This window comes from Hyperoodon ampullatus (assembly GCF_949752795.1).
Source record: "Hyperoodon ampullatus genome assembly, chromosome: 9".
In the NCBI taxonomy this organism is placed as follows: Eukaryota; Metazoa; Chordata; class Mammalia; order Artiodactyla; family Ziphiidae; genus Hyperoodon; species Hyperoodon ampullatus.
The window spans coordinates 6,586,320-6,610,958 of record NC_136922.1 but is presented as its reverse complement, the minus strand read 5'-3'; the positions used below and the strand labels follow the sequence as shown (position 1 = coordinate 6,610,958).

Sequence of the window (24,639 nt, the reverse complement as noted above, 5' to 3'; positions counted from 1 at the left end):
TTTTATATTTTTCTTAAGGAAAAACTATAAGTACACAATTTCAGAACATTTAGGGGTTATATTAGATACACTACAATTTGAACTGTAGTGCATGCACATGTGTACCCAGGCATTTGTGTATAGGTATATGCTTTTATAAAGAGTATATGTACCAGTATTACAAGATACATGGTGAGGAGGAATGAATGAAATATAATGTATGGCATATTAAAGGTAATATAATTTAATACAGAGTTACAATTTAAGGACACAAGATATAAATTGTTTTTGTGAGGTTGAAATAATGTTTAACTTATGGCTTATTTATTATTGAGAAACTACCTTGGAAAGCAGCCGAGAGAGATTAGTTGATCTTTTCCATTATATCTTTAGCATCCAGCAGTTATACCTTTGCATTTTTTAATCCATTCAAGTATCTTCAGGAGATATGTTACTACACTTGCATGTACCTTAATTCACTTCAACATTTACAAAATAACACTGACAAACAAAACAACAGAAAACACCCATAAATATTAGTGAGTATCTTAACAAACATGACACTCAAGTAGTTGTCTTGGGATTTTTTAAGTTACATTTTAACTCCATGTTCTCTGAAATCTTCATGTAAAGGAGAGTTGTATTATTGGAAGCTTCAGACACAGTTACATCAGCTACGACTGTGGTACCTTATACGTTAATATAATTTTGTGTATCCATTTTGCATAATATGCCACTCGGACAAAAATACCAGGACGATTTGGAATGGCACATCCACGACCAGGAACGATGACACCAAGAACCATTCTCATTTTATGTTGTTCACAAACCAGTGGGCCACCATAATCTCCCTAGGAAGAAGACATGCAACAATAACAACAAAGTATTATTTTAGAAATAAAAATGGACAATTCATTAACATTTCCTGTATCGATTTATATCTCAAATATACATATGTGCAAAAAAAGAAAATAACTTCAATTGAAATATGAAGACATAAAATTGATATACTAGGCCATTAGTTGTCTTTCTCTTGGACTGAGATAAGTACAAAAGTTCAAAGTGTTCTATCATGTGTAGTTATTTAAGTATGACTTGTCTTTTCTAAAATAGTCACTCATGTTTTGAAGTGGTTTTTGCCTTTGTTGAATGCAGACTAATTAACACGTGACCGTTGATAGCTCTTTAAGAAGGTAGATTTCATATTTATTTTGACTTTCTTCTGATTTTCAAAGTATGTTCAATATAGAAAATTTGGAAAATGTAGAAAAATACACGTATCCAAAAACTCACCTGTAATCATACAGTTTTAAGGATTAACCCACATTAAGTTTTCTCTTATTTCTAATTTTTTTCCTTTCCCTCAATCCTGCCCCCAGAATGATTTTAACAGTTAAATAAAAACTTGTAGGTGGTAAAATAATTCTGTTTACTATGTGGAAATTGCTTTTCCAGGCAGAAAGAAGGAATGTTTCTCCACTTAGTCTTAGTAGTTAATATAGTTATATTTATATTTTTTTTCCCCTTTGTGGAAGGTAGTCTGTGATTTCATGGCATTTCTTGTATGGTAATACTGTTGTATCATCATATATAGATAGGTGATAGATAGATGAAAGATGAATAGATTGATAAAATGATTCGTGTGTATATTTTTATATACATATGTTTATACATATTGTTATATATAATCATTAAAAAATGCTGCATCACTATTTTGTGCCATGTAGCCTTCCTAGGATTGCAGTGACTAATTTTTGGCATCTTTGTATTTAGAAGAGTGCTTCCGACTATCTTAATTTTCCCCCAGTAGTGATGTGATGAGATAAAACTAAACTACTGCAAAATTTAGTTCTGTAATACAGGTGGAAAGAAGAGAGCTATTAACATTCTGTGACAGAGAAAATCAAGGTGGGGGTGAAATAGAAGATAAAGCACTATAAGGAAAATAGTTTATTCAAAGAGACTTCATATAAACTCTGCCACAGGTCTTAATCTGGTTTTTAAATTAATGCACAGTTGATTACTGATATGAACTCTTCAAATCAATTCATTTTGAGAATTGATTTTGAGGGACTTTCACTAAATGTGAAATGATGCTATTGCTATTATACAAATGTTTATGAGATTTTAGGAGATTTCTTTTTTTAGGTCTAGATATCCCTGGTTTGATGATTATATTACCCTGTTTCACATATCAGTGATGTAAAAAAAAAAATTCTGGAGGATGAGTGCATTTTTGAGAAGTGGCTGAATCAATTTGATTGATTGTAAATATAGATAAAAATAACTATGTGATAAATTTTTCAGTGCTAAAGTTAGGAATCTAAGAATGTATAGATGACAAACCAGATTACAGGCTATTCCTGAAGAGCAGATATCAAAGTAGTAATGGCGGTAGGGCTGGGATAAGTGCAAGCTGTCTAAATATCTCAAAGATCTGGTCTAGCTCAAAACTTTGTGTTTACAGAACTCAATAATAAGTAAACAAACAGATAAATAAATCATTCTTTCTCCTAGTAGATTTTCATTTGTGATGAAAATCTTAGTGATACTGATTTACTGGAAAAAACACCAAATTTGAAAGTGGTTATAAACACATAATCAGTTTTTAATCATATTATTTTAATGCAATTTTAAAAATTCTTTAACTTAAAAACATCAAAAATAACAGTTTAACAGCTTGTCTATGTGAAACAGGGATAGGAACACTGCCAAGTGGAAAGAACAGTTGCTTAACAAATGAAAACGTCCAAGCTCTTAAAATCATAAACTTTGACCTTTTGGTTTTTTAAATAGAATTTGTTTAAACACACACACACACACACACACACACACACACACACACACTGGCTTAACCAAAAACATATTTAAAAGTTTAAAAGCAGGCATGTACCTCTTACTAAAATTAATAGAGTTAAGTTAGAATTTGGGAAGATCAGATACATTTAGAAAAACATTAGAAAAATGCAAGCTATTGTATCAAACTGCATATTGGATACTTCTAATTTGAACATCTTTCTCTTAGAGTTTTGACTGTATTCTTTTCTTGTTTTTTGAGAGACAAATGTCATCTTAGTTTGCTGCTAATGAAACATGGATTGCTCCACTATTTAGCTAAAAAATGTACAAGGATAATAAGGGTTATCTTTTTCAATTCCTCTCTCTTAGAACACGTTGGTTTACAATGATTCTCATTTGAGAAAAATAGAAAATATAAACACAAGAAACTATGCTATCCATCACATACTCCTTACGTAAAAATCTTTTTTACCTCGCATGGTCCAGATACAATATTTTCAGCCCCAGCACATATTTCAGACTCATTCAGAGTCACTTTCCCTTGATGATATTGGCTGCATTTCTCATTCCCCATAATATAGAGATGTGCTACTCGTAATAGACCGTCCGAGTTTATCACTAGAATGGCGCAAAATATGTACAGTTAATGAGCACAGGGTAAGGTGAGAAAAATAAACAAATACAAAATATTTTTACAAAATACATATGATATTGCCTTATCTTTCTAAAAATAGCTTACATCCAGTGTAGCCCCAGCCATAAACACTGCAAGTGGTTTTTTCAGGAATTGTGCACCCATAATTAGGTAAATCAATTGTACTAACAAAATCATCCAGAACAGCAGGCCTGAAAAGAGAAAATATAATGGTAAGTAACCTTGATTGGATTCAACACAAAATTAACATATTAAAATGTAGTGTGAATGTTTAATATGATTCATTTAGAGAGAATAAACAATTTTGCTTAGGAGTAGGTAGTAGAGAAATGAATATTTACTTACAAATATTTAAGAACAAATGGTCACTGCTATTTTTTTAATCATTATTTTACCTGTTAAAGTTATCATATAATTGCTCACTAACCTTTGGTTTTAGAGCAGGCTGATCATACTGTTGATCCAATTTCATTTATTCACTTTTGAAAAATTTGAAAATGCCCCTCTCTCAGCCTCTGAAAACACACACACACACACACACACACACACACACACACACACACCATGTGACATATGCTTTTATAATACATCTACATGAGAGAGAAAGAATAAGAACATAGTTGAAGAAAAAGCTTCAACAATTCCATTCTATATTAAAAATATGAAACTATCTAAAGGAACTCACCTAGCAAGCTTCAGTAATACCAGATCTGATCCTTCCGGCCCATATACCAGTTGGGTAATATTTAGAACCTGTTTGCGTTTCTCATCTCCTCTTCCATGGACATCATGAATTCCAAGCCAAGCTTCATAATCTTTCAAGTCTTTGTTTCTAAGTAAAAAATTAAAATATAAAATATAACTTTAAAATATGTAATATTAATCACATATATTGTTATATTAGCTTATAAGGGCAGATAAATAACCTAAATTTAAACTTTAAAATATAATAAAGAGCAACACATTTGTTATGGGAGATTCTGAATATTACAAGAACATATAAGCAGGAAGAACCTTTAAATTGCTGAAATTCTAAATGGCTTTATTTTTTTCAAAAACTTGCTTATTCTTGCTAGAGAGTAGGTCATTTATGAAACATTCTCAGGTAAAGCACATTACATGAGTTAAAATTTATTGCAAATTTCTTTTTTATCTCAAATGTGTGTGTTTGGTTTGTTAATAGAGATTGAATATTTATACTAAAAAAATCAATGTGACCTTAATGGGAATCAAGGAGTAAGCTTACAAATGCTACCTCCTTATTTTTTCTTTAAGCGAATTTCCATTGAAAATTATTCTCAGTATTATTCTGAGGCTGGTTCTACATAAGAAAGAAGTGAGGATTGAGAGAAGTTTGTTGATAATTCAGAAAAAGGATATCTAGAAATATACAGTGCAAGAAGGAGGTTGGGGTAAAAATTATTAACATAATTCTAGCAAAATTTTTCCTCAAATGAGAGTAGTGCCAATCGTGGAAAGAGGTGAACAGAAGTAGTACCCATAAGTAAGTATCAATTAAGTCAAGGTAAATTTTATAAGCTAAATCTAAAAAAAGAAATTAATTTGTTCACCCTATGCTGGTGAATCACTGTTAAATGAATACACATTCTAAACCTAAAAGCTAAGTGGAAGCCATACATATTTTTAAATGCTCAAAACAAATATTGGTTTCTGAAATACTTTACCGAGAAGGGAAACACTGTCTTGCAGTAAGAATCCAACTTTCCTTTATCAATGATCCTCCACAGATATGTTTATTTCTAAGAGAAAGAGGAAAGAAAAACAAGTAACGTCTGTGCAGAAAGGGTGCCTGCCAATTAATGCAAAACCTATGGCTCCATTTGTTAAACACATTGAGAGAAAAATGTAGACATTAACCCAACTAGAATAAAACAAGTAATCCTTTTATCAGAAGGATGATATTTGATAATTATAGCATTCGAACTTTTTTCATAATGTGATTACAATTTTATGAAAGCAACTTTATTTTTGTATGAGGAACCCTGTCACTACACACGAAGATCCATTCCCAACACATATGTTCACGTGTGTGTGTGTGTCTATCCTTGTGAGGAAAAGTATGTGCTACAAATATAGGATAATTAGACCTATTTTAAATTCAGTGTTTGATTATGAAAACTGCAAATTTGAGTTTTTATTTAAAATCTAAAAACCATCTGGTGCTAACCATATATAATATTTATGCGCTATTCCCTTCTTTCATTACCATTATGTAGTTCTGATATATTAACTTAGAGTATAACTGAGTTTGAGTAATTTGTTTGTTCAGCTTAAGACCAACAATATAACATTTATTTATAAAATCAAAACAATTTTGCAAGACAGATCTAGGAAATTATAAACTATTTGTAGAGAATAATAAATACTAGAACATTTATTCGATGTATCCAAAATCTTAAATCCATTATTTTTTGGCAGACACATGGAAAAAAGTACAACTATTCACAATTTACATTTCCAAAGAGTACAGATGTTCAGTGCTTCAGAGGGCAATAGAATAAGATTCCCAGACTAAGACCACAGTTATTTATGGTCTGTACCACACAGGAGGTTAAGAATATATATCGAGTTTGAATTTCTATTCCTCTCTGTGAGTTTTGGAAGAATAGCTAAACAGCTGTTGTTACTAAGAACTTGCATTTAAAAGGAAAAGTACTTTTTAAAAAAAAGTTTATACTACTCTGATCTGATGAAAAACAGTTTCACCTGCTTCTCCAAGGATGGAGACTTCCAAAGGAAGTCTCCTTTAAATAAGAATAAATTGAAAAGCATTTGTCTTTTTTTTTTTTCTCGAGTAATGAGATTTGCAAAGATTCTCTACTTAGTTCAAAGATGTAGATTCTTGGAACATTTTCTATAATAAAGAAAATAAAACACCCCCCTCGCCAGTTTTACAGCCTTCATTAAGTCTTCATATTGCACAATCAGCTTTAATATTCTGGTGAGTTTCATAAATCTGTTTTGGTACTACACACCCAGGACAGCTACCCTACAATTATCAACATAAATATTTATAAAAATTGATGAGTTACTCCTTGAAAGAAAGACACACTAAAAGAGAACTTTAGGCCATCTTCTACCTGGTATCTAAAGTCATATATACATCAAAGGATATAAACTTCATGCTTGTTAAGAATTGACTTATTTAAAAAAAACTTCAGTTTCAAGTTGTCTCTATTCTAATTTAATGCCACTGTGATTTGGTTATGGTTTAAAAAAATGGATTTTCTTCCTCTATTCTAGGAGGCTAGAGGTAAAGGAACAGGGAGGGTTTCCAAAAAGAGGAGATATTCCAGTTGGCATTTAAAGAATGAAAGATTTTCCAGGCATAAAATACAGAGGAAGAAAGCTACAACATACAGTGGGAACCACAGCACAAAGGCTCGGAGAGAGAAACATGGGTTGTCTTGAAAACAAGGGAAAATGTGGCTAGAATTCAGGTGCACTTTGGAGTATGTTGCATGATGAGGTTCCAATACAGATAGATATAGACAAAGATATTTTAACATTCTGATTACCATACAGTATAATATGTGTAGTATATAGAAAGTTGTATGATCAGGTTTTAAGCTAACTCCTGTTTTCAATATTTAATTCTTACAACATAATTACTAATCTTAATTTTGTATAATAGTATATTTTGAAAAATTTTACATAGAACATGGCATTGATTCTTACAACATTGAGAAATAGACATGTCAAGAATTTTTTTATCCACACTGAATATTATAATTTCAAGACTGTTCAACTATCAGTATAATTTGTTAATCTTTTCCTTAATGATGAAATGTTCTAGAATTTTAAATTATTGCTATTTTTCATTAGAATGACAATAAAAAAGTCAGAAATTAAAAACAAATATAAAATTTTTGATATGATTGTGCATAGGCAAGTTAAAAATAATCTCATAATATACTAGATTGGGAAATAAATAACATAAGTATTATAACTATATGGTGATATCAAGGTATAGGTAGGTTCTCTGTGTAGTTGTCTTTTGCTTTACGAGAATTGAAGTGCCATATCAGGGACAATGCAAACACATATGGGACCTTTGTAAACATTTAAAATGGCACCATCTCTGGAGGCACAAATTGCAAAATCCATGGCTTTTGGCAAGCAGAATGCGATTAGTCTCCTCTTGTGCCCCCCCCATACAGGTGCCTTGTGGAGGGCACAACCTGCACGACTACACATGGCCATACTGCTGGGAATATAACTTTTGCAAATAACCCAGATATGTATGATTTGTATCTATTAATAATTACCTGTATTTCAGACTAACCATCCATCCTACATTTGTTCGTGTTGGAATTCCATTTACAACTCGCAATTGTTTTGTTTTGGCGCAAGATATTACAGGATCTAGAAAGAGGACCAAACACAACATTTTGATAAAACATTTTGAAATAATCCGTGCCTCTCAGCTTTCTTTAGTGCAATGGTAACTACACAAATGTAACTACTGTAATTGTGTCAGAAGAACATTTTGGACAAAAGAAGGTAAATAGCATAACTACAGTGCCAAATCAGGCCCAAAATGTTTGCTATCCTCATCTAAGTAGATGGTTAACACAGAAAAACTAATCAACTCAAGGTCAACAGCATTACCATGATAGTGACAGTGGCTTTGCTCACTAGGTACAAGTTCTTCAGGTCTAACATTAATTGTATTTCCCTTAACAACCTCAACATAAAATGGAACAATGTTATTTACAGTGCTTATTTCTAAATGTCAACGAAAGGCAATAGCCTAAGTGAAAATTAAAAAAACTATATTTGGTTTATTATTCCTGAATTTGTATAGTAAGAATGTAGAACCATTTTGCAACATGTTACCAAAGTTATATCAATTGAAATTTTATCCAAACGACATAATTATGTCTAAATCATTATATCCAAAAAATATAATTCAGAATTCTTTGAAGTAAACTTTTTCCTGACCCTCCTCGGTGTTCCTTGCCTTATCCTTTCCACTCTTGTCCATGGTCTAAAATAGATTTCCATTTGCTCTTCAGCCTGGGACACAGCAGGTGGTCTCTTAAATCAAAACATTTGAGTAACTTCCTTCAGCCCAAGAAATGTGTGAAAATCAGATACAAGCAGCTCCCAACAGATTTTCTTAAGCTGAGGATTAACTGAACTTCTCAGATTGTGTCATCTTTTGCGTCGTAGAGCAAGCAAAGAGCTTTAAAGATAGAGCAGGATAAAGACACTGCATAACTTTCCAACCTTCTGGTTTCATTCTTTCTGACTGTAGCATCCTGATTTAATTTAAAGGATGGTGAAAGTCCAATGGATATCTTCTGCCCCCAATTAGGTAAAAGCAATATACATGCTTTTTTCAAAGTTAAATATAACATATTTTGTGACAGAGCATTGAATTTTGATATTCAGTATGCAGTTGCCTTTGTAACACCTTTACACATGCACACAGAAAAAAAGTGTTCAAATAAAATAAAATAGATTATTTTATTTTTATGATGGAAGTTTATATAATGATAAGTTATTTTTCTATGAAGAAAATAATGACATCACTTCTGACACATAGAGACTCAGATATATTATTTTGAAAGATTACTTACGGTCTAAATTGACTATTGTAGGTGTGGTATCACCTTCACCTGTAAAAACAAATATATATGTATATACATAATTTTTACATACATATTTCTGTTATATAGAACCAGAATTGTGTATTGAATTCCAAATATCCATGAATGGATAATTTACTACAATTCTTTACATTTTAGTCAAAAATAAAATGCAATAATACTCTTTTGAGTAATTATGTATCACTTTTAGACAAAGTTGAAATCATGCACCTACTGGTAGTGGGTCATGTGAGGAAAGCCCTGTTTTATGACTGTGAAGGTTATCAGGTATGTGGTTTGATGGATGTTGGCAGTTTGAATTACACTGCTAGCAACAAGGAGCTGCCTCATTCTCCCAAGATGCCAAACATCGTACACAATGAACATTCCACTGAACAGCACTAATGCTTATTATTGTTTATTTGGGCCATTCATATAGATAAACTACATAGCTTTACTGTAATTTGACCCATTTATATTTTTTCTGAAAATTACTTTTTTTATATATGGTTAAGGATAATTAAAACTTCCTATGTTTTAGAAAACTTTTTTAAAAATTCGAGAAGATAGAAATCAAGGTCACTCATGGAAAAAGAGGGATAGCCAAATATAATTATGTTTTGTTAGTATATTTCAAAGACTGGTTTTTCTAGGTAGTAAGGGGAAAAGTATTTTAAAAAAATACCAGAAACTGCAAATAAATTATAACTAAAATTTCATACTTACTTCTTTTTTACAACCTCCCTACTGAGTGGGGTTAAATTGCTGCCAAGAGAAAGGCTTGGAGGATGCTAGGATTTGAAAATACTTAAGTAGTAATGAATGAGGTACAAGACATTTCCTGGAATTTAGTGTGTTACTGTCCAGAATTGATGACATAAGAGTTTAGTCAGGCATTGTTTAGACCCAGCTGGTTGTTAGTCTCTGGAAGTGCCCTGAGCTCAAATAAACTGGCAACAAAACAAAAATGGCATATGGATTCCTTTGTAATAGATGCAAATCTGATTTTTATTTATGGGAAATCTTGAGAAAATTAATACATGCTAAAGCGTTTTTATTTATGTCCATTTTCCAGATCTAGATATTTTAAGTGAATAAGTGTAAAGGTGAACATACAAATTTCATCATTTCCCTTTCCCTTTAGTTTATCCTTGGGGATGGTTTTGTCTTAGAGTCAGCTGAGGTCATTGTTGTAGTTCACAGTACAAATTAGGATGGAGGCCGACTGTGGTCATTAAAACATCAAGGATATTGCTTTTTCCACTCAAGTTATTTACATAAAAAATCTAAAATAAAAAACTAGATATTTATTCTTTGTATCGTTTGTGGTGCGAAAGACTACACTATTCATTGTATTGTTAATTGCATATCAAGTTCCCTATTTCTAGGCATCAAGTTAGTACGTCAACAAAGTATTTCATTCATTATTGTACCTTACTAAAATATTTAAATTTTTTACATGTGTAGATCTTATCAGTTAGGGGCTTTAATAATTAAGAGTATATATATAGATTTTCCTCTAAGCCAATATTTCTCACAATTTAGAAGAAGCTGCATTACCACTTAAAATCAGATTTCTAGAGAATCTGGGTTGCTGGTTAGATTACGAATTTTTTGAAAGCATTCTAGTTTCTTCTGCTTTCGAGGCCTTTTCCATTTTACCTTAAAATACTATTTTCATTTCTCCTCTTTTACTTTTCCCTTACGTCTCCACCATAGTACTCAAATCTGAACAAATATATATGATACAAATCTTACTTTATATTGATTCACCTTAAATTTGAAGAAGGAAAACATGTCAATGATAAAAGTTTTTCCTATGGAAGTGTAGGAATGTGTGTGAGTATGAGTGTGTGTGTGTGTGTGTGTGTGTGTGTGTGTGTTTATATGGCCTCAGAATCAAACATGTGCTCTTGCTGAAACCATAGAGAAAACTTTCTTTTAATAGATCCTTAAAATATCAACTCAAATTTGAAACTTTATGAACAGCACACCTTTTTCCATGCTGACATTTGTATTCCCATTCTTATTATATATTTTAATATTAATATGTATGTATTTAAATGACTTTATTTGTGATTATGTATGTAAAATGTCTCCTCTATACACTGAAGACGATTTGAGTGTAGGAAACATTGTTTATATTTTCTATACCTAGAATGATATATAAGGCTTTGCACACAATAGGAGCACAATTTAAAATTATTAACAAATGAATAAATAAATACAAACTGAGGTGGAGGTAATTTACCCAAGCACTTAAAGTGATAGAACTAAAATCCTTACCCAGGAAATCAGAGTTGAAACTCTAAACCACTATGCTCTCTTAATACTTAAGAATTTTCTAAGATATACTGTATATATGCATATAGACAAATATAGACATTTCTACAGTTTTATTTTTGGATCTTGAGAACTTTAAAAATATATGTTAAATATTATTTTGTAAGCATTTTAAAAAAAGGAATACAAACCTTTACATGTTTTGTAATACAAATGTGCAGTATGAAAATGATGTATAGTCTCTGAAGTTAAATAAATAAGAACTCAAATCTTCTAAAGATAAATTTTATTAGCCTTTCACCAGCAAGAAAACTGTAAATAAATCCTGGCTATAAATATTAGTTAGAAAAATGACAGTGTAAAAATATTTGTTGAAATTAATTAATGTTCAGAATACATTGAAATAAATGAATTATCTGCAATAGCATTTAATCAAATACTAGCAACACCCTGAAGTCTTTCAATAGCACATTACTAACTTTTAGTTTAAAAATGCTAGTTGAGGGCCTCCCTGGTGGCGCAGTGGTTGAGAGTTCGCCTGCCGATGCAGGGGATACGGGTTCGTGCCCCGGTCTGGGAGGATCCCATATGCCGCGGAGCGGCTGGGCCCGTGAGCCATGGCTGCTGAGCCTGCGCATCCGGAGCCTGTGCTCCGCAACGGGAGAGGCCACAACAGTGAGAGGCCCGCGTACCACAAAAAAAAAAATGCTAGTTGAAAATATGTTTTAAAAACTTTAAAGTTATTAGAGTCTTGTCTCAAATTTATAAACCAAATCACAGTTCTCTATGGGAACATTTTACTCTTAACTATATCTACGTAATAAAATTAGGCTACTGTGATTTTTAGAAATCTGGAATTCTATAGGGAAAGCAATAGAACTTGTTTTAGAAGCCAGGTCATTGACTTGTATCCTTCTTCCTAGGTCACTGAAGAGTCTATTAGCCTCCATTATTCTTAATCGTAGAAACTTCACAAAGAGGTACCATGAAATAAAACTAATACTTAGAAAAAATAACACTTTCACCATTAAAAAAATTTTTTTTGTACACAAGAGAGGTTGGAAAGGTTGGTCTGTTTGCTTGTTTATTTTAATGTTAAAACCAGAAAGACATCTTCTATAAAAGAACATTTTCAGGACCTACGCAAACCCTAATCTGGGATAAGTTAGGAACATTAGAAGAACACTAATTAATTTGAAAGGCTATGATTAAAGCTGATGAAATGAAATATAACAATATGAAATACTATTTCTTTGTGAACATATAAGATATTTACTTACTATTATGGAAAATTTCTTTATTAAAAATACATTGGGAAGTTCCAAGTTCCAATCAGTATAGATACTGATTAACATCATATTTTAAAAGTTTGCTTTTATGCTAAAATTTCATGAAACGTGACTAGTGTTACAATTTATGGTGAGAAATTATCTCTTTAATTTGATGTATATTATGGAAAATATAGACTTGTGTTTGTGTTTTATGTTTTAAAGCAAACATCATTTCTTCAATCTAATCTCTTTTAAAGTGAGTATTTTTGCTGCTATTTTCAAGGTACTTGCTACAGCCCTGTCTCACATGAAAAACAGTCTTAAAACAGGACTCTTACTGAACATATAAAACGATGTCTTTTTTAAACAAGAAGGCAGTTTAACATAGTGTTCAAAGATGTCTGCTATAGGGCTTCCTTCCCTGGTGGCGCGGTGGTTGAGAGTGCGCCTGCCGATGCAGGGGACACGGGTTCGTGCCCCAGTCCGGGAAGATCCCACATGCCGCGGAGCGGCTCGACCCCTGAGCCATGGCTGCTGAGCCTGCGCGTCCGGAGCCTGTGCTCCGCAAAGGGAGAGGCCACAGCAGTGAGAGGCCCGCGTACCGCAAAAAAAAAAAAAAAAAGATGTCTGCTATAAACTGAGCCGTGAGACATGTACTACAGTAAAATGGTCTCTTGCTACTAAGAGAGCTTTATAAGTCTTTTTCACTCAATCACTAACATATTGAGGATATATTTTCATCTCAATATACATTACTCTCCATTAGCAGTTCTCAGTGGAGGTGATGCTATTGACATCTAGTGGGTAAGGCCAGGGACACTACCAAGCATCTTATAATGCATAGGACAGCCTCCCATAACAAAGGTTTATCCAGCACAAAACGTCAGTCGTGCAGAGGTTGAAAATCCTGATACGTTTCCCCAAACTGACTTCAATACAGGCTTCCCAGTACACAGAGCAGCACAGTATTGAGAGAGTCTGATTACCCAGGTTCTCACTAATATTAGGCATTAGCAATCATCTTCTTATTTGCCAACCTGATAGGTGGAAATGATTTCTTATGCTTTTATCTTTTCATTATAATTATTATATTTTCTTACTATTAAGTTTTAATATCTTTTGATTTGTTTATTAAGTTTATTCTTGAGAATTCATCTTCAGTTTTCTCAAATCATCTCTTTTTCTTATTGCTATATAGGCGCTCTTTTACAAGAAGTGTATCAGACATATATTATACATTTAACGTATATCTTTTACTTTATGTGCTAATACTTTTTAAACAAAATCATCTTGGGCTCAGAGAAATAGATGGAATGCTTTAGGCTTCTTAGTCTTGGCCTAAACAGCTGAGAAGAAAATGGAAGCACAACTATCTCTGAACTGTTTATGGGCCTGTTAGTGGGCTGGGGACTTTGCTAAGAGCTCTGCCACTTTCAGAGGCTGAACAGTTAGTATTTATTGGTGGGGTGGTGGGGTGGAGAGGTCTTTCTAGCCCAGTCAGAACAATGGACATGTATTACTTCTGAATTCCAAATAGGAATCTTCTGAGGGAGGAAAATCTCTTTTAAAAGGTCAGCAGATTGTCCCCTTGTCTAGAAGAGAGATGAAGTTGTGTGTATGTGTGTTGCTGTCTGGAATGCATCCTTATTTGGGGATCAACTTTAGCCCTCCTATACTATTTCCACCTCTGGTTAAGGTATCATTTTAAAGGGCATGCAGTATATTTAAAATGGCTCACCTGAAAAAGATCACAAAATATACTTACAACGAGAAATAGGGCAGTAATCCCAAGGAATGAGAGGATTCCCCGTGTAACACCAGGGACCATGGGCATCATCATCAGGATTCCGGCAGTAATTCTTATTCAGCTTACTAGCATCTGGTTCCCAGAAGATATGCCTGCATAAACAACAAACTCTGAACATCACATAATGCACATCTTGTCCAAGAGAAACAAAATGTCACGAAGAAGGTATAATCCTAGTGCATAACTTTCATTACAGATACAACACAAGCTACCTGCTGTGAATTTGGGTTTTTTTTTTTTTTTGAGACTTATTTTGTTGTTGTTCTTGCAGTTTGGAAGGATGTTCTTTAACTCAGGAATAAGGCTGAATAATCAGCATAGATAAAGTGGTAAAAGATTTTATGACTTTGCTTCTATTTAATAACTATACTGGCAAGGTAACAATTACCCTGTGCCGGAGCAGATGACAAAGATCTAAGTTAGAAAATGCATAGAAAATGCAACCTATTGCAAAAGTATTGTTTTCATGTTTCAGAAACATGTAAAGAAGCAACACTAGCAACATTACTGTGACAATGTACTGGAAGATACACTGAAAACAATATTAATGTGCTAATAAAATTATTAAATTCTAAAATTTCACTGGTCATATAGTTACAAAATATGATTTTTTGACAGATAATTGAGTAACACTTTAGCCTTTCTCATTTTACATCTTAACTAAATTTATTACAATAGTAAAGCAAAAATACTGTATGTTATAAGACCATGCCCACTCATATAACATCAATATTTACATTCACCTCAGTAACATTAATGAAGTCAAATTCCACATGGCCATCCTGACCATGTCATGAAAACTATACATCCTAACTTAATTTGTTTCGGATTACTAATTACTACCATGCTTGAACATAATTAATGTGTCATCTTAAAAAAATTGGGAAAAGCTTCAACATAGAAACTTGGACTGTCTTACTAAACTTGGATTTACTTTTTGGACCAATACGACAATAAAGACATACAATACTTACTATGTGACAGATTCTATTACAGATGACTTACATATATGCCCTTAGACCAACCTGATGAGACAGGCTCGAAGATTATGCAATTTTGTATTTGACGAAATTGAAATCCACAGAGGACAATTAATTTTTCTGGGGTCACATGGTTTTTAAGCTGTAGAACAAGTGTTTGAACACACGGCTCTTTCCAGAGTCAGTGTTCAAAACCACCACACAGTATTACCTCTTTACTCAGTCATAGTTTGTTCTTAAATCAAAATGGTACCATGCAACTTAATCATTCATCAGTATCCTACAAGTTGGTTCCAAATGACTTTTAACTATTTCCAAAGGCAAACCTAAACTCAATGAATTGAGTTATAACCGTTGCATCCCTGAATAAACATGCGACGTGTTTCCAGTGGTATGCTGGTAAATGTTTAACAACTAGCACCCTGAAGTGTGTATGGGGGGAGGGGGTCTTTATTTGTTGTCCTTGCATATTTCTGTCGTGTAACTAACTACTTCCCCCATAAAACTGTCAGACTTCTAATATGGAATCACTGAAGGCAGAGTTGGTTACAATTGTCTTTCACAAGTCCGTGAAGAGCTAGATCAACCCCACAATATTTCTAAAAATGCTTTTAAAAATATAGTGTTGAAATCAGCATTAATTTTAATCATGCCAATTCTTGCTTAAAATTCTTGAATGAATTCCTTTAATGCTTAAGATAAAACTCAAATTTCTTTTTTTTAACATCTTTATTGGAATATAATTGCTTTACAATGGTGTGTTAGTTTCTGCTTTATAACAAAGTGAATCAGTTATCCATATACATTTGTTCCCATATCTCCTCCCTCTTGCGTCTCCCTCCCACACTCCCTATCCCACCCCTCTAGGTGGTCACAAACCACAGAGCTGATCTCCCTGTGCTATGCGGCTGCTTCCCACTAGCTATCTATTTTACGTTTGGTAGTGTATATATGTCCATGCCTCTCTCTCACTTTGTCACAGCTTACCCTTCCCCCTCCCAGTATCCTCAAGTCCATGCTCTAGTAGGTCTGTGTCTTTATTCCCGTCTTACCCCTAGGTTCTTCATGACCTTTTTTTTTTTTTCTTCCTTAGATTCCATATATATGTGTTAGCATATGGCATTTGTTTTTCTCTTTCTGACTTACTTCACTCTGTATGACAGACTCTAGGTCCATCCACCTCACTACAAATAACTCAATTTCGTTTCTTTTTTCTGCACATTTCTTAACGCAGCTTACAGGGTCCCGTATGGTTTTGCCACTGGAGAATTTCTTCTCTGTGGACATTAACCAAATTATACTGTTTCAACCTTATTAAAGTTATTTCTGATTTTTATACACTTCCATTTTGGGGCTTTTGGACAAGTTATTTCTTCTGCCTAATGTACTTTTCCTCCTACACTTCCTTTGACCAACTCCTACTTATTACATATGTCCCAACTAACATCCCTTCCTGTAGGAAAATTTCCTGACCATTTAAGTGTGGGTGTCACTTGCTTGCAGTCCCATAACATAAGTTATGCTTTTTTCGTGGATTTTCTAATATGACATTGGCATGTGCTGTTTTCTGCCATTCCATACTAGAGTGAGATCCATGATGGCAGAATTCTGCTTAACTTTGAAGTCCTAGAGCTACAGTGTCCAATACAGTAGCTACTAGCCAGAGTAACTGCAGAAAAGCTAGTATGTGGCTCGTCCAAATTGAAAGGTGCTATAATTATAAATATATAACAAATTTTGTAGCTTTAATATAAAAACGTAAAATAACTCATTAATAATTTTTATGTTGAATACATTTTGAAACGAAAAGCTTTAGAAATATTGGATTAATAAAAACATTATTTTAAAAATTTGCCTGTTTAATTTTACTTCTGTAAGTATGGCTACTGGAAAACTTAAAAAGTACAAGTGTGATTACATATGTCAGTTGCATATTTATGTTAGAGAACACTGCTTTAGAAGTATCACTATTTGTTTGTGAAGTAAATTAGTCGAAAAAATATCATCCACTAGTGAGTAAATTTTGAAAGAGAATAAGAACTTTAAAGCTAAAGTGGAACCAGGAGCAAAATGACTCAACTTCTCTGGATCCTTAAATTCTTATTCACACATACAGAAATATCTTCCATATAGGATTATGATGGTCAAATGAGGTAACAACTCACAGAAAGCAGCCATGTTGTAGATACTTTATTAAATGACACTACTATTTTTCTTTTAATCCTGCTGTATATATTCCAGGATATTTAATAAAAATCTGTTCTATGTTGCAACTATGTCTCCTACGTCTTTTGTAATTTCAAACACACTAGCACTACTGCTGGGGTCAAGTGGAAGATAACTGCTTTTGTTGTGAATATGTCCAATGTCAAAATCTCTAATTCTCTGAAATATATAGATTTTTTCAATTACATATCCATTTCTTTAATTATAGAAAAATCATGTGTATCAGGATAAAGCTATACAAGGAAACATGTCTCAATAAGTTTTTAGTAGTTAAGTGGAATTTTAAGGATCTTCATGTATACACATGAAGATGGTCACTTATCAATTTTATAAACTAATATTAATAATTAAATAATTATGAGAATATAATCCTATAATGTACTATTTGAAACACTAGATTTGGCATTGCATTATACAATGTCTTGTCCAGTGTGTAATTGTTTTCTCCGTATGACCATATCATGCTTAAAGGTGGAGCCCAAATGTATGGTAATGTTCTTTTTGTTAATGTTCCCGAGGCACTTGTTACACAGCAGAACACATAGTAAATGCTCAATAAATATGTACTGCTTTGAATTGTTTGTTTGCCACATAGAGAGAAAATGTTAAATTGAGTTGCACAGAACGATCAATCTAGTGTTTTTATTAGCTTACTATAATATATAAATGAATAGAAAGAAATACCAATGTACCTCAATACACCTATCTGCTGTTATCACTACATACTATATATTGAAAGAAAGAAATTTACATACCGATGTAAATCTTCCATGTTCTTGTCCCACATTGAACATGTTAGTCCAGATCGTGTTTTGGATAAATTGCCCATATAGTTTTTGCCATTCCCACGATAACAATCTAAACATAAAATATATGGAAAGAAAACTAATGAATACTAGGGAGTATAGGACAAAGACTTCTTTTACAACCATATGAATTCATGAAAATCAACATAAAAATTAAAACAAAGCACTGAAATCTGTACAAAGCAAAGACACTTAACTATCTCTCATAAAATATCCTTATTTTTCGTCAAATTTCTTCATTAAAATGAAAGTTTATGTATCAAATTACAAATTCAAAAAAACTCAAAGAAAAAATTAAATGAGTGGCTCCTAGGGACACCAAAGAAATGAGAATTTTATGAGTGACATATATATTTTCCAATATTTTCTACTGAAAAATTTTACTCCATAGGAAAGTCACAAGAATGATATAATGAGCACTCGTATACCAGTCACATTTGTTGTGTTTTGATTTTTGTCTTTCGTGAGATTGACATTCTGAGTCATCCAAGCCAGCTGTTTCACAAATGCTCTTTAATTTCATTTTGCCTGATTAGTTTCTCATGAATGAAATCAAGTTAAATACAGAAATATTGCCTAGGTGATATTTTGTCCTTTTTTCAGGATTATTTCATGTGACACATGATGTCAGTTTGTTCGATTATCGCTGATGAGTTTGATAACTTGGTTAAGTGGTATAAAGGAAAAACTTCTCTTCATATATAAGAAAAACAAACAAAAAAATTTTGAGGCCTTTGAGGCTGACTACCTCCTATTCCCAAACAAATTTTCACAAAATGGCTTAGGCATACTTTGATTAATTTTGCATGAATCAGTTATTACTCTGCTGGTTTTAAAATAATTTTTTTATTTCCTACTTTTCTTTCGTTCTTGTTATTCTTCTGTAAATGAAAGTTTTTCCTTCACCTCTACTCCTTCCATTTAAGTAGTACTACTACTACTAGTAGTAGTAGCAGTGGTAGTAGTAGTCTACTAGTAGAAGTAGTAATGTAAATATGGACAACAACAACTCCTGTTGTTCATTTTGATGCTCAAATTGGTCCATCTTTAGCCAATGGAAGCCATGTTAAAATGGCTCCTGTGTCTTTTATCATTTCCCACGTGGTTTTATTTTTCACTTTTTTTCAACTGAGCAGTTTGCGTTCTATTAAACATTTATAGAAGTGTCCATATTTGGAATTTTAAAAAATAATAAAAAGAAGTTAAGTTCTTTTAAATATGTAAGTTGCTGTTCTACATTTGAAAAGAAACACTATTCCATATTTTGAAATAATCCTGCATATTTTAATAATAACTTTAACAATTCTAATTTTTATATGAATAAAAACTAGTTTTAACTATAAAATGTTATCTAAAAATGTACATTAACATTAAGATTATTCTCTGGTTTAAAGTTGGTAAGCCATAATATATTATCATTGATTTTAAATATGCTATGTGATTAGAATAAATAATAGGTACAAATTCTAATAAAATTTTTAAATGAATAATAATTTGTCCAGGAGTTAGTTAATTTAGTAAAAAAGAAATATAATAATATATTCAATAGTCATGTTTTAGAATCCATAAATTTGAACTTAGATATAAAAACTGAAATAGGATAGGATTTGATACAGATAATATAGCTGTCATTACCATATACAATAAAATTGTCTTCAGAAAGCATAAATTTGTAAAATCCAATTCTTGTACATATGCAGAATATATCAGTTAAAATATTTTCCTCTGACAGTGCTATTTTTTTCTACATTAGGAAAGGTTAAACCTTTGGCTGTTAGGTAGTAAATCCTTCAGATAATTTCTTACTGAAGAAAGCAATTGTGCAATGCGATATATTGGTACTGCTCTTTGATACATTTTTGATTTTACACCTGTGTTTTCTGTATTAGAGAACGAGATCCTCCTTACCACCGTTTTATTTGAATATGAGCTAGGTTTTATTTTTCTTAGTAAACATTTTTTTTAGAATAGTTTTTAATTTACAGAAGAGTTATAAGTTGGTACAGAAAATTCTAATATACCACATAGTTTCCCCTACTTTTACTATCTTATATTAGTATGATAGATTTCTCACAACTATTTACCATACTGATGCATTATTACTAACTGAAAACTATATTTTGTTTAAATTGTTAGTTTTTACCCAGTGTACTTTTTTTTGTGTCCTAGGGTCCCACATGATACCACATTACATTTAACTGTCATGATTTTTAAGGCTCTTCTAGATGTAACAGTTTTCTCAGACTTTCTTTTTTGATGATCCTGACAGTTTTAAGGAGAACTAGTATTTTGTAAAATGTCCATCAGTTGGGTTTGTCTGATGTTTTCCTCATGATTAGATCTGGGTTATGGGTTTTTGAGAGGAAGGCATAAATTTTGAGCACTTATTAACTTGCTGACATAAGATATTCCAGCTTCACTTTATGTTTCTCTTGTCCCAGGCCTGGAATCTTCAATTTCACCAAGGAGCCATTGTCTATGTTAGTGATGAAAGGTAAGGAGAAGACGTGGCTGCTACGTGTGCTCATTGCTATTTGGTACCATTGTTTCTAGTCCCTTTCATTTGATAGAGCTGGGAAGTGTGTGCGTGTGTGTGTGTGTTCATGAGTAATTGATCCCTCTAACTCCAGTCTAGCACCAGAGTTCTTCCTTGTTTCCTCTTCATTTGTGTATTTCTTCTCCCATAGTGAGAACCATGATTCTAGGTAACATCAGTATCTTTTCTCATTTTCTGAATTCTCCAGTGCACACAAAATAATGTTAAAGCTGCTACATCCTAATACAGCAATATTACACTTTAAAGTTCAAAAGGTATTTAAAGTTATCTAACTTTAAATGTATTCCAGTGAGGCTATATATAGTCAGAAAATTGTGTTTAAAAATTATTTGGAATTTCTTTTCTACATTCTGTAGTAATAGTATCTACTTGATATACAGATAGGCACATTTCTGTGTTTTTTTCCATCTTTCTTGAGATTACTCTTTGAACATTTAATGCATTATTAAAACATTAATATTTGTTGATAGTCAAAACTATATGAAAGTGTGTATTCAGAGTGTTCTCTTTTTCCCTCTTGCTTCTGTGTCATATTTCTACCCACTACTACCCACCATTACAAGTAACCAATTTCATTAGTTTCTTGTTTATGGCTCTTGTATTTCTTTTTTTTTTTTTTTTTTTACTGTTTTGATAAAGATGTATACACACACACATATATATACATATGTAATATAAATATATAATTATATGTATATATATTCTATATATGTATTATTATATCCCATTCTTTATTACTAGTAGTAAATCCCTTTATTTATTACTAATAGAATGCCAAATATATATTTTAGTGCTTTGCTTTTTTTTTAATTAATAATATACCTGAAAATCGCTTCATATTAGTTCATGAAAAGTTTTATCATTCTTTCTGCAAATTTGCAGTATTCCATTGTGTGACTTCGCCAGAGTAGATTTGGGTTGTTTTGCTAGTACAGAAAATGCTGCAATAAAAAACTCGTGCATATGTTTTTGCATATTATTGGAGCTGTATATTCAAATAGTGCATTATTGGTCCAAAAGGTGAATGTATATGTAATTTAATTATTGTAATATTCTGTTCCATAAGGATTTTATCTTTTTTTGCACTCCCAAGAGCAAAGCATGAGAGTTCATTTCCCCATACAGCTTTGCCAAAAGATAGTATTGTCAAGCTTTTGAATTTTTGTGAATTTATATGTGAGAAATAAAAGTCTCATATTATGAAAAATCTCAATACTTATATTTTAGTTTTTTTCTTGTTACATGTGAATTTAAGCATAATTTTCATGTATTTAAGGGAATTTTTATATTTTTCTCTAAAGAAATCTTTTTGTTCATGTATTTTGTCCATTATTTAATTTTTTGGTCCTACATACTTTTCACTTTCACAGTTTTTATATATTAAAAATATTTATCTTTGTCTGTGATATACATTTTAAGACATTTCCAGATTTGTCTTTGGAATTTAAATATGATGGGTTTGTTTATGTTTTTTGCCATCACAAGTTTTTTTTTTTTTTTTTTTTTTTTTTTTTTTTTTTTTTTTTTTTTTTTTTGTGGTACGCGGGCCTCTCACTGTTGTGGCCTCTCCCGTTGCGGAGCACAGGCTCCGGATGCGCAGGCTCAGCAGCCATGGCTCACGGGCCCAGCCGCTCCGCGGCATATGGGATCCTCCCAGACCGGGGCACGAACCCGTATCCCCTGCATCGGCAGGCGGACTCTCAACCACTGCGCCACCAGGGAGGCCCTGCCATCACAAGTTTTTGATGTAGCTTATTATTTTTTCTTTTATTGCCTTTAGATTTTTAGTGTTAATTAAAAGCATATCGCCACATCTAAGTTATAAAGGCATTTTTCCAAGTTTACTTTTAGTATATATATGGTATCCCTTTTTACACTACATCTCTTTTCCATTTGGAGTTTATTTTCGGGTATGGTGCAAGGCATGGATTAATTTTATTATTTTTCCAACTTTTCCAAATTGATCCATTATTATATTTTAAAAGTTTATTTTTACCCAGTGACATATAGTGCCACATTTTAAATATAATCTCAGTAAGGAGTCTATTTTTGGATTCTGTGTTCTCTCAATTTATTCATATGCTAGAACTACATTCTTTTAATTATAAACTCTTTAAAAAATATTTTAACATCTGATAGGGTTATTTACCTCTAATCACTCTTCTTTTTCAAAGTTTTCCTTAGTATACTTACATGTTTATTCTCCTAGAAAAAATTTAGAATGATTTGTTTGATATCAGAAAATATCACATTAAATTTACAAATTAGCTTAGATGGAATTGATGTATTTATGATGTTGAGTTCTCATATCAAGAACAAGGGATGTTTTTCTACATGTTAAAGTACAATTTGGGGCTTTCAGTAGTAATTTAAAATTTAATAACATAGATTTGCACAACTTTCCTAAGTTTATTCCTAAGTTTTCTTCAGTTTTGTTTCCTATTATAGATGTAGTTTTCTCTTTAATTAGATTTTCAAAACCATATATGAATGCTATTAATATTTGTATGTTAATTGTTTATCCTGCTACCTTAGTGATTTTTTTATTATTTGAATTCAGATTTCCAAGTATATTACTATTATATCATTTTCACAAAGATATTTTGCCTTTTTACTCAATCAATAAATATGCCTTCTTATCGTATTGTATAAAATAATATCAACAATGCAATATTAAAGAGAAATATAATGTTAACTTATATTTACAATATTAAATGGTAAAGGAGATGCTAGACATTCTTGTTTTCTTTTTGACCTTAGTAAGAATACCTCTAATGTTTTCCCATCAAGTAAGTGGTGGTTTTATGACTGAGATTACATCTACATCTATATATCTATATGTATATACCATATATATATATATATATATATATATATATATATATACACACACACACATATATATATATGAGTGGATATAAGGGTGTGTGTGTAAGCATGTGTGTATTCCACAAATTCTTGAGTACTTTTATGAAAAATGCATGAATTTTGTCACAGTAATTTCAAAATCTGTTAAGAGTTGTTATATGGTTGTTTTTCTTACATCTAAGATGAACTACATTAATGGGTTTCTAAAACTGAACCATTTTTGTTCTCAGACTAAACTCCACTCAATCATTATGTATTATTTGCTTAATTTCTTTATTGAACTGTTCACTCAAATTTCATTTAAGATTTTTCTATTAATAAATTTACAAATGAGATAAGTCTATAATTTTCTTATGTGATAACTTTATCATGTTTAGGTTTCAATATTATAATTCCATCATAAAAATAATTTGGAAATTTTACTGCATTGGTTAAGCTACAGGGCAATTTATGTAGCATTGAGATCACCTGGTCTATGAATTCATCTAGGCATGATGTGTTTGTGGTGGAATACTTTATTAGTAAATTTCCATGTTTCTTCTATAGGAATGAGTCTAAGTTTTCTTTCTCTATCAGGGTCAATTCAAATAACTTGAATTTTCCTAGTATATTACCCATTTTACTTTCATTTTCAGTTTTTACATGAGGTTGTATAAAATAATCTCATGTTTTCCTGTTTCACTGGTTATTTCTGCCTTCATAATTATTATTTTATATATTTTTCCTCTCTTGAGTCAGTTATCTGGTGGTTGTCTATTTTGTTAATTTTTTCAAAGAATCATCATTTGGCTTT

The 24,639-nt window shown here is 31.9% G+C and overlaps 1 protein-coding gene across 2 annotated transcripts in view; it reads right to left on the bottom strand.

Moving 5' to 3' along the window:
- Positions 1-653: 653 nt before the first annotated feature.
- HGF (hepatocyte growth factor) overlaps positions 654-24,639 on the bottom strand; it is a gene marked incomplete at its 3' end in the record, with an annotated part of 78,571 nt that continues 54,585 nt past the window's right edge. For both annotated transcript variants that reach the window (XM_079711784.1, XM_079711785.1), the window contains exons 10-18: positions 18,371-18,473; positions 14,368-14,501; positions 9,040-9,078; positions 7,723-7,819; positions 5,119-5,193; positions 4,119-4,265; positions 3,518-3,624; positions 3,251-3,396; positions 654-830 (exon numbers count right to left, since the gene is read on the bottom strand). In XM_079711784.1, coding sequence (XP_079567910.1) covers positions 654-830; positions 3,251-3,396; positions 3,518-3,624; positions 4,119-4,265; positions 5,119-5,193; positions 7,723-7,819; positions 9,040-9,078; positions 14,368-14,501; positions 18,371-18,473 — 1,025 coding nt within the window. The remainder of the gene's footprint in view (positions 831-3,250; positions 3,397-3,517; positions 3,625-4,118; positions 4,266-5,118; positions 5,194-7,722; positions 7,820-9,039; positions 9,079-14,367; positions 14,502-18,370; positions 18,474-24,639) is intronic.